Here is an 11,123-nt window from a genome sequence, read left to right as displayed (position 1 = left end):
AACAGCTATAGGCCTGTATACTGGAGACAGGTTGTGGTTAGCCTAGCTTTGAGTCTGTTCACAAACTGAAACATATAAATGTGAAGTCTGATGAGCAGCGAGCCGGCTGTTGTTCACTAAAAGATAGTTCCAGCAAATGTTCCTTGTTGTATTTTTACATTTGTGTTTACAAGGACAGGATGTTAACTGGGGAGCTTTAATGGTATTCCTCGCCTACAGAGCCAAATTGCCACATTTGATCTAAACTGATTATTGTTTTTTACTTTTTGCCTTATCATCTAAGTATTAATATACACAAAAATGTGTGAAAAAAAAGTCCAAAGTGTAAAGTATAAATAACAGCCGCTTGAAAACCCAACCTGCAATGATTTTACTACTTGTTAAGACTTGTTAAATAAAGCTAACTTACTGAACGTTTCCCTTTTTTCTGCTTTTAAATAAACAATTTTGATGCGACAGCATGTTAGCAATATTTTCTTTATTAATTAGATCACACAAACAAGTAGCTGCTGAATCTAATTGCAATGCAGGACAAAAGGGACCTTGAACAAACTGTGCTAACAGCTAACTAGCCTAGCTTAGCTGAGTATCAGTAACCGCATACTCTGACTGCAGTAAAATTCAGGATTTTTCATGTTTAATAAAAATACATTTAATAAGATGTTTAAATGGATTTAATTGAAAACTAAACATCTGTTTGCAATTCCTCCATTTTCCCCGTGTTCTTTGGATTGGAACAGAGTGTAGCCTATTTAAAAACTCTTGTGCAAAGTTTCAGGAAAGAGCCTTTTTTGCTCATCTACAGTTCATGCTCTTTGCCTTTTAGGACAGGATCAGTCAGAACATTTTTGAAATTCAAACAGAACCAGGCTAGATGCTTTCCCCAGCTTCCAGGCTTTATGCTAAGCTAGGTTAATTACTAGCTTAGCATATGTGTCTGTACTTAGAGCACAGACACACATGTGGTACCAATCTTCTCATCTCACATTTGGAAAGAAAGCAAATAAGCACATTCCTCTTGAACGGTGCGCTTCTCTATAAGAATACAGTAAGAGAGGCTAGACTTTGACTGAAAGTTGCTAATGATCTCCTTCTAGTCAGGAGATTAGAGCCTGTACGATTATAAATGCAGTTGAAAATGTTTCTTAAATTATTAGCTGTACCTCATTGGTGCATATAGAGGCATCTAATAAACACGTCTATTCTTGCCATAAATTCAGTCCTTGAAAATGCTCCGTCCTCCGCTTCTCCGCTTGCAGTGTTGCCCTTTGAACTAAATGAGCCTGCCATCTTCATGTGCAGTCCTCGGGAATGGGATTCATGCTCACATTTGCTAACAACACAGTAGTAACATACAATAATTATACAATTTGACCCTGTTTGGAGGAGAGCAAAAGTGAGAAAGTTGGTTGTACAGACATAGTCAGACCGGGTGTCGAACGGTCAAAGGACATTTAGCAAGATTTCAAGGTGTAGCACCCCTATGACAAATTGCTCACCTGCGATGAGAACATGAAATCCCAACATCTGATTGTCAGACTAAAAAACATGTGGTGTATATACAAATAAAATGTGAGCAACAGGCAGTGGTGCACGACCAAGTTCAGTTTGAATCTGTGCAGAAAAGTACAAATAAAGGGATGGTGCAAATGTATTAGAATACATTCCTTGCCAAATACAAAGCTGCAGCCACAAAACGTAAAACATACTGTATGTATATATACAACTTAAAAACTGTTAGGAGGGCCACATGATCACTAAGTAAAAACTGCAGAATGCATAATCTCTTGCTGATAATAGCGCATGTGTGTGTGTGTGTGAAGAGAGAGGTTTTTTTGGTGAGATGCTGGTGAAAGGTGAGCGAGTGAGTGGGAGGAGAAGTGAGTTCCTCTGGGAAGTGTGTGGTCGCCAGCAGATTATTAGGATCTGCAGCTATAAGCCTCTGGAGACTTGAAAGGATTCATTATAATCTGCGTTAAAGGTAGCCATGTTTGGAAGTCATGTGTGCAGACATGCATTCATTAGCGCGTAAATGCGGCTCACTGCTCAGAGCAGGAAGTTGACTAACTTTGCATTTACTGTACATCAGCTCTGGCGCCGTTGCAGCAGGCATTGCTGTAACAAGTTGGTCAAATCCCAAGTATTTGACCAACAATGGTATGCGCACATGATAAGCAAGAGTTACGGCTGCTTTAAGTGTAGCATTATACTTAGGAATTATATTTAGGTGGATAGGTAGCTGGAAAAAAGCAGCGTTCTTTTTGAGAGTTAGCGGAGATCTTCTCCAGCATCATGTCTGGAGTCAGGACTTGAAAATTGAGCGTATCTATAGCTTAAGAAACACACTGTAGCTTATTTGTTTCGTTTGTGACGAAAACTGATATATCAAAATGATTTATATTTTGTGGCAGTAACATTAAAAACTACATAACGTCTGTCTCCAGCTAGCTCAGAAAATCAGATTTAAATCCCGACCAGTTCTGAAACTGGGTTGCAGATGTTCTTCAGTGAGAATTCAAGTTAATTTATTTTTTTACTCCGCTTTAATACTCATCAGCAGAGGTGGCAAAAGTATTCACTTTCTGTACTTAAGTAAAAGTACAGATACTTGTGTAAAATAATACTCTGGTAAAAGTACTGATTCAACTCCTTTACTCAAGTAAAAGTAAGAAAGTACAAGCTCTGAAATGTACTCGAGTAAAAGTAAAAATGATTTTGCCATTAATGAAACAATTCATCCGTTGATCATTTTGCAAAATGAAAAAGGTTCTATAATCTTGACTGAACTGACCAGAGGTCCTGCATGAGCATCTAGATATTTTTTTAATAATAAATTAAGTGGTATTGGGTTGTTGTCGTTTTTAAACCGAGAGCTAGCTAGCGTTAGCTATAAACGATGTGTTCCCATAGCATTGCTAACGTTGTAAACTTCCACTTTTCCTGGCTTCCAAAAAATGCTCAAAAAGCTAACGATAGCAACAGAAAAAACGCCATATCTGAATCTGTTTTTTTTTCTTTCAAAAAGTTAATGATAGCAACAGAAACCACGCCATATCTGAATCTGTTTTTTTTTTCTTTCAAAAAGCTAATGATAGCAACAGAAACCACGCCATACCTGAATTAGTTTTTGTTTTGTTTTTTTCAAAAAGCTAATGATAGCAGCGGGGGACTTTCAGTGTCTTTAATGATGCTTGAACGATTCAAAAGCCTCCAGTCACTTGGTCTAATTCTAGGCTCAGCTTGTCAGTCCCCTGTGAATTTCCATCGATTGATAACAGGCACCTTCAGCATCAGCATAAGGTCAACAGGTATCAACAGGTACCACCAAGTATTTGTACTTCGTTACTTCCCACCTCTGCTCATCAGTACTATGTTAGCTAATGTTAGCCTCAAATGGCTAGAATAACTATTGTCTGGCAATGTCAAACATGTGATGGGATTTATCGGGGCAGGCCGATATGAGTGTTTGAGATGTTTGTGAGGTTTAAGTCCTTCACGTTACCAGTTAATCTGGCATCAAGGTCCATAGGAGCTAAGGTTCCAGACCAGGACCCCTTCTAATTCTTGGTAATTGTTGGGAAGGTAGAAAAAGAAAGTCTGAGCACGTCTTAACTCCAGAAGAAAAGAAAACTGACTGAGATCATTTAGTAAAAATGTTATACATAATATAATATTATGTAACGATGCTTTCAAGGCCCTGCTAAGAATGCTGTCAGAGCTACTTCTATGCCAAAATAACATATGTGACAGGAAATATGAGTGAGAAGGGGGAAAACTCAACCCATCTCTCCTGACCTGGACTATGGATTTCACAGATATAATCACCTTAAACCGGTTTAGATGCCTGTCATAATATGTTTTAATTGAAAAAAAAAAAAAAAACTTTGGTGGAGTATGACACCATGTTGACCTGGCATCCTCAGGGTTGACAAATCCGCGACTCAACCCTAAAGCTCTCTCTCCTCTCCGACGCCTCTGGAACACAGCGTAAAGCAAGTAACACATCCATCTACACCGGTGGATTTAATGACGAGGTATTCATCAACCCCCAGGTCTGAATCTGATGGAATTTGTGAGAACCCGAACCCTGAACATAAAAAAAGCTGCAGGCACACCTCACACCCATTTCCATCACTTTTTAGAGGTGTGACTGGGATGAACCTCTGTTGAGCTTCTTGCCACTGTTCATGCCTCTGTACAAATACCTAAATGGGACTGCCTACCCTAATTACAATGATCTATCTTTATGTATACACCTCAGCTACAAATAATCTCTATCTTTTTTACAAAAACATTACTCATATATTCACAGAAGGATAAAGGTTTAAGTCGGTTTGGCGGAAGTGCGCACACAACTTACAGTAGCAGGAGGAGCACATTGATTTAATATGGCGACGCTTGTTCCAGAGCGCGCTGCGTCTGTTCACACTATCAGCCAAATAGCTTTCAGAGACTGTTTTGTCATCCTCTCTTTCTCTTTCCATAGATTTCACTATTATTTACAATATTAGTCACAGAAGATTGCAGGCAAAGCATCAAGGTAGACAGATAGAAACCCACAACAGTGCCACATGAAATGGACCATGGCAATAATTTGAATGTATTTTCTTATGCTCCGTAGTCCATTATCTCCAGCACTGTGTCTCAAGTCTAATGGACGGTTCATGCTTCTACGTCAATTTGACGGCGTAGCTACGGCATCAGCCCACACCCTATGCAGACCCTAACTCCGTAGCCTGACGTGCACCTCACCAGAAATTGAACTACGTGTCACGGCAGACACAGACTACAAGAGCTGCGATTGGTCTGCTTGGTAGTAGCGTGTTTAGTAGCACTTTAGTATTTCTGGCTGCTTCTCCATCTCTGCATTTTCTCATTGATTGTTTTGGATCAATAAAGATGGAACATATTGAGGAAAGGTTAATTGAGGAGGTTCGAAGGTACAAGCATTGGTACGACTCGTCTTTGACGAAATTATGGCGAACGTTTCAGTCGCCATTGTTGCAAGTGAAGCAGGAAGTAGACACAAAAATTAACTAGCAAAAAAGACACAGCGCCGATTAGCGTTTGGGCGGCGTTGTTACAGAGCGAGCCAGACTGACGAGCGCGCAAGTATAAATGACTCGCACTGGCTAGGCTACGTGCGTAGGTTACGGCGTCTAGTCCTGCAGAGGCGTAAACCGCGCTTAAGCCCTAAGACCTGATCACACGACACCTTTTCTGTCTTTTCGGAGCCTAGCAAGGCTCGAAAACAGCTCGACTCATGCTACACCACACAGATTTACAGTTTCAGCTTGCCTATAAGATACACATTGGGATGTACACAAGAACCCTGTTAGAAAACAATCCCAGCTGTCTGGAGAACCCACAAACATAGAGGGCACGAAGCACAAAGTGAGGAAGTGATGGACGGCGGTGTCACGGGGTGCTGAGCCGCAGTGGTTTGGTTTCGACGGACGGCTGTGAGACGAGGTGAGCTCTTGGTGTGACGGGGGAGTGTTTTGAGCCAAAGAGTTCTCAGTCAGCAGTGGCAGCCCTTCTCGGAGGACGCTGTAGCTATTTCCTCTTCGTCTTCAGTTGGGTAGAGGACCTTGGCGGTGAGGCCGCTCTTCACACCGTCCCAGCCGTCGCGGGTGACGATCTCCCCCATCTTCATCAGCTCGTAGATGTCTCTGGTCAGCAGCTCAAAGGCCCGGTCCACGTTGCTGTTGCACTTTGCCGACGTCTCCACGTAGCGGATGCCCAGCTCGGCTGCGAGCTGCTCCGCCTCGTCCCGGGTCACCTTGCGATCCTTGTTGAGGTCGCTTTTGTGGCCGATGAGGATGTAGACCATGTGGTGAGGCAGGATGTGCTCACTCACCTCCTTGTGCCATTCCCTCACATGGTCAAATGTCTTGCGGTTGGTGAGATCGAAGACTAGCAACCCCCCGACGGAGTTGCGGTAGTATGATGTTGTGATGGACCTGGTGGGTAGAGACATTGATGACATGTTAGTCAAGGAAGGCAAAACGATCCACGCTGTCAGTTCATAACATCTTGGACGTCGCTCATGCAAACACAACCAAAGGGTACTCTAGGTACTCTACTACTTAGAGGCAGAGGTGAGTTTAATCTTTAATGAGAGACATCAACTCTCTACTCAAGTTTGTTAAGTACCAGGTCTCCAAAACCAAAATAAGTTTGAAACCAAAGTCTCAAATTAGTTGTCTTTCAAGAGACAGCTCTTGGCTCAGCTATGAGTCAGTATCAACACAGTCAATAAATGACGACCTTTCAACTTGTCGGACTGTTCTCTTTAGAATGTCCATTCATGTTTATGATGAGTCATTCATTTACACCTCGTCTGGGAACCCGTCTGCTCCCGTCTGACGACTTCTGGGGGCAAAGGCCAGTGTTTTGTAGCTTTCCTTGCAGTGAGCAGATATCAGGATAACTTTTAAACGCCGGTTCGGCCTGATGAGCAAATTAAGATGCAAAAACAGAGAGGGAACTGAGAGACGATGCCCTTGCAATCAAAGCCCACTCAAATGTGTTTGAGATAAAGAGAAACCAGGAGGCTTTGGATACCAAAGTCCTACCAGACAGATATGGGATAACACTGCTAGTTTGACCATCTCCAAACGTGGTTAGGCTTGTCATAGGCTTTGCCATGCATGCTCAGCCTTAACGTGCATTTATTTTCTCCTATTCATAATCACATAACATATCAAAACGAATCTCACGTGTTAATACCAGGTGTAAATGGGTTCTAACTGTCTCCAAAACACAGAACCTAGTACTGCTATGCTAAAATATCATTCTGTCAGGTGTTTGTGTTTAACTTTGTCTTTACCAATATACACCGATCAGGCATAACATTATGATCACCTACCTAATACCATAGGTCTCCCTTGTGCCTCCAAAACAGATGCGGGGGCCTTTGGATCCTATGGGTCCCATCCCTCAGATACTTGATCAGTTTGGGATCTAGTGAATTTGGAGGCCAGGTCAACACCTTGTGCTGTTCTTCATATTTTTTGAGTTGTTCCTAAACTGTTTCTGTGTGTGTGTGTGCCTGTGTCAGGCTGCATCCTGCAGGGGATGGCTGCTGCCATCAAGGAGTGTCATTGCTATGGGGTGGGGGTGTCTGGTCTGGTCTAGGTGGGTGCTACATGTCTAAGTAACATCCACATGAATGTCAGGTCCAAAGGTTTCCCAGCAGAACATTGGATTGTCACAAGATGGTCAATGTTATTTACTTCACCTGTCCGTGGTTTAAATGTTATGCCTGATTGGTGTATATGCAGTGTATATGCATTTAGGTGTAAAATCCTGCATTAGCATTAGCATTAAACTAAGTTGCACTGCTGAAGATGAACAAATCGATTGAATCAAATGTAAATTTGACAGAAACACAGCATTCACAGGGTTCTTTGGATGCCTCTACTCTCCCTCTGGTTTCTATTTTCTCCACAAGCAAGCATACTAGTCCTAATTGTGTGCACATGGCGGTTTAATAACTGCTGATTGATTTCACAAACACTTCCCACAGGAAGACATACTGAGACAGAAGTGAAAGACTCGAGTGTGGTGAAGCCTGAAGGAAAACACCCTCAGAAGCTTGGACTTCAAAAGGGAAAGCAGATCTAAGAGTGGAGCTGCACCTCCAGACACTGAACTGTTTAAAGGGAATTATCCACGACAGCAGGGACACATGAGAAGCAGGACGAGCGACAGGACTAGTGATTCCAAAAAAAAAAAAAAAAGAAAGAAAGAAAAAAAGGAGAAACATGTAGAAAAGACCTGTCATCCCTGCGTTGCCCGGGAGACTGTGGAGTCAGTATCTGAGTGAATCAAACCGAGGCCTAAATATGAGGAGGCTGCCCATCATCCATGAATGAATGATTCATCTCGATATGCACTGTTGTTACACAGGGTAGGGCACCACATAATGTTCTCCTGGTCATTTCTCCACGACGCACTCATTGCATCAAATCCCAATGAGACAGAAATTGCTCATTTACACGAAATAGATTCATTTGAACACAGAAGTCAACAAGACAGGGGATCAAGGCCTCTCCGTGATTTTAACGCAAATCCCCAAAGAATGATCTCTAGCCTGCTGTAGCCTACACATTCGGTTAATTTTTATCTGGAGGTGTAAGCCTTTTCCCCCTCCACCCACACCATTTCGTACCTGAATCGTTCCTGGCCGGCCGTGTCCCAGAGCTGGAGCTTTATCTTCACCCCGGGCTCGACGTCAAGCGAGCGGGCGTAGAAATCCACCCCGACCGTGGGATCCGCCACATCGCTGTAAATTCCGTCCGTGAAGCGCTTCAGCAGCGACGACTTCCCCACCGTGGAATCCCCGAGTAGAATGATTCGGAACTGGTATTGCCACAAAATATCCATGGCATGACTAGAAAGAGGAGAGACCAGCGCTGTGTGTGAGTGTGTTGTGTGTGTGTGTGTGTGTGTGAGAGAGAGAGAGAGAGACAGAGAGACAAAGCCCTGTGAGCGGCGTGTTGACACGGAGCCCCGGCTGCTGCCTTCTGCTCAGGGAGAGACGCGGAGCACAGAGCGACCGCAGGAGTCATGTGATAGATTTACCTATGCTCTACTACTCCGGATATCACTGCTGTAAAACCCTCCGCTGCCCCCAGTGAGCCAGTTGGCTCTTATGAAAGAGTCTTACAATGGGATTTTAACCGCCAAGAAAGCAAAACGCATGTTTTCAAACGCAACACCTTTTACATTACAAAAATTTATCCGTCAGCTTGAAATGCCATAACGACCACATAAGAACAGTATTTTATTGTGAGTTATGTTATACCCTGCACTGTCGCTATCTCAAAACCACAATCCACTGTTCAGTGCTGTTGCTGTCCGTGGTTCTGAAGTAGGTTAAACAGTCTTCACGTCCAGCCATGGCCTGTCTGTGTGTATATATATATCACTCTCATTATGTGCAATATATTAACTTCTAATCTTCTCCTAGACAAATGTCCCACTAGTAGTCTATGTTTGTGTTGTTATCAACGCATTCAAACGGACAATTAAGCTTGAAAACGGCAAAGGTTCACGGAAAGCTGGTGAAAAATACATATCCCGTCATGCAAGCGGTCCACGTGAGTCGCGCGGACCAATCAGCGGGCGGCAGCTAGACTGAGCCCGTATATATACAGGCAGCAGGCTATACTTCAGTCTCTCTTCCGTGCTGCCTTGAGGAGTAAAGATAAAGAAGGTGCAATGGCGGTAAGTTTTTTTTTTTGGTCGTCTTATTCACATTTTGCACATAGTTTGCGAATGTAATTCATTCTAATAGGGAAATATACCAAAGTGTTAAATGCGTTGATAAGATATTGCTGTTAAAAACGCGTTAGCGGGGGAAACTAGCGAAAGTTAGCTGGTGTATCGACTGCAGACGTGAGCTGGAGTAACTTTTTTGAATAAAATGACACCACAGTATTCTATTATAGGCTACTGGAGCTCAACCTACGATTAATAATTTTGGAATAAACGTACTTTAAGGTATGACTAAGCTAAGGCCTACCTATAGCCTAGCTTAATTAGCTTGAACGCTAAGTGTGTGGGAACCACGTGGCTAGCTTGTTAACCCCTCCTTTGCCGAACATTTGTGTACATTTCAAACTATATTAAGCCACGCTTTAGTTATACGACATCACATCTTCACGAATGATGAGGCGCTGCTTACACTGTCTGGTTTAATCTAGCCTTCTCATATGTGTGGGCTATTGTAACGTTAGCTATACGATAACTGATTATTGCACGGAAAAGCTCACTGTACCAGTAATCTCTTAAAAGTGTAACATGCATAACGGGGACCACAGTCCTAATCCATATTCTCTACAGTTTATTTTAAATTAAATCCTGACTTTGGTCTTTTCTCTCCACTACAGGGTCGACTGCAAATGTTGATTCAGACTAGCCTGCTGCTACCATGCGCATCTGCTCACGATGCAGGTACGTTTCATTGTCTCTTCGCCTTCATTTGCAACTATTACAGGCTCCTATCGAAGCCGTTCATGCTCTTTAAGTAGCAGTGAACGGTCAACAGGAAGCCGAGAGGAAGACTTTCACCGACGGTCGCTGTTCAGTTTGAAAATAACTGCTCCAGCAACATTTAGGGGAAGGACATCTGGACTAGATCACTGGATTAATCACGATCAAGTCTATCGAAAACAATGACCATAATGAATTGCCTCTTTGTTTCTGCAGGTATTGGATGATGCCGAAGATGCAAAGGGAGACTGAACATAAAATCACGTGCAGGTAAATTGTCAAGTCATGTCTTTAATTCAAACAATCCCGGCTGTGATGACAAACTTGCCCTCACTGACAGTCTTGATTGAGACATTTTGTGTACCTGAGCCACGTTTTTGGATTATTACTCCACATCTGGATGGATTCAAATAAACTAACTTCCATTAATTGTATTTTTAGGTGACTGCCATAGATGTCAAGTTGCTGGATTAAGGCGTTCAAGTCCAGGTAGGGTTTGCCTCTGACTTCTGTTGACTTTATACAGCATGCTATCCTAAGGACCCGGGCTTGTTCTGTAGCTCATGGTTCTCCAAGTGCATGCAAGATAATGGGGTGGTCTTTGACTGTTGTGGCCCCTCTTTGCCATCAGCAGCCACTCAACTGTCCTACAGACTTCCTGGTGGATAGAAGATGGAGTTGACCAATGTGCCACATATCTAATAGCCTGTTATTTCTTCTAGGCTGCTCTCCAGTGTGATATTGCTGGTCTGCGTGGCTGCCTGGAGGCTCATTTAGAAGGTATGTTTTGAAACGTGTGTAAAAATTGCTTGTTTTGATCAATGATGACCACTTTACATAATGAGGACTGTTGGATGACTCTAGCGGATATGGGACTGAGATCAAGCATTGCAGAATGTCTTATCCGAATGTTAGTGGACTGTGCTAACTTTCGTCTTTTAATTTTTAGATCCGGTGCCATGTTGAGGGGACATCTGCCTGGGCTGACAATGTTCACCCCTGAATGAGGACTGGTGTGTTCGGGTCATTAAGGAAGCTGTTTGTTTCAAAGTCAATTTATTGTAAAACTTGACACTGAATGCAATAAAAGACTAAACAGAATATTCAGAATGCCTTTATTT

The 11,123-nt window shown here is 42.7% G+C and overlaps 1 protein-coding gene and 1 long non-coding RNA gene across 2 annotated transcripts; one reads left to right on the top strand and one right to left on the bottom strand.

Annotated features, from left to right (window-relative positions):
- Positions 1-5,521: 5,521 nt before the first annotated feature.
- Positions 5,522-8,429, bottom strand: rab42a (RAB42, member RAS oncogene family a; the record flags this gene model as incomplete). Its single annotated transcript, XM_084562965.1, has 2 exons — positions 8,177-8,429; positions 5,522-5,963 (listed from the first exon to the last, which is right to left on the bottom strand). The coding sequence occupies exons 1-2, from the start codon at positions 8,389-8,391 to the stop codon at positions 5,522-5,524; spliced, it is 657 nt and encodes a 218-aa protein (XP_084419091.1). The 5' UTR covers positions 8,392-8,429.
- Positions 8,430-9,143: 714 nt separating this feature from the next.
- Positions 9,144-11,103, top strand: LOC311501673. The gene is made up of 6 exons (XR_014699520.1): positions 9,144-9,234; positions 9,900-9,963; positions 10,219-10,272; positions 10,444-10,491; positions 10,725-10,782; positions 10,952-11,103. It is a non-coding gene; the product is annotated as an uncharacterized lncRNA (long non-coding RNA).
- The last annotated feature ends 20 nt before the right edge of the window (positions 11,104-11,123 follow it).

This window comes from Chelon labrosus, assembly GCF_963514085.1.
Source record: "Chelon labrosus genome assembly, chromosome: 16".
NCBI classification, from domain to species: Eukaryota; Metazoa; Chordata; class Actinopteri; order Mugiliformes; family Mugilidae; genus Chelon; species Chelon labrosus.
The sequence above is the reverse complement of the archived record's forward strand: the minus strand, read 5'-3'. Positions and strand labels throughout refer to the sequence as shown.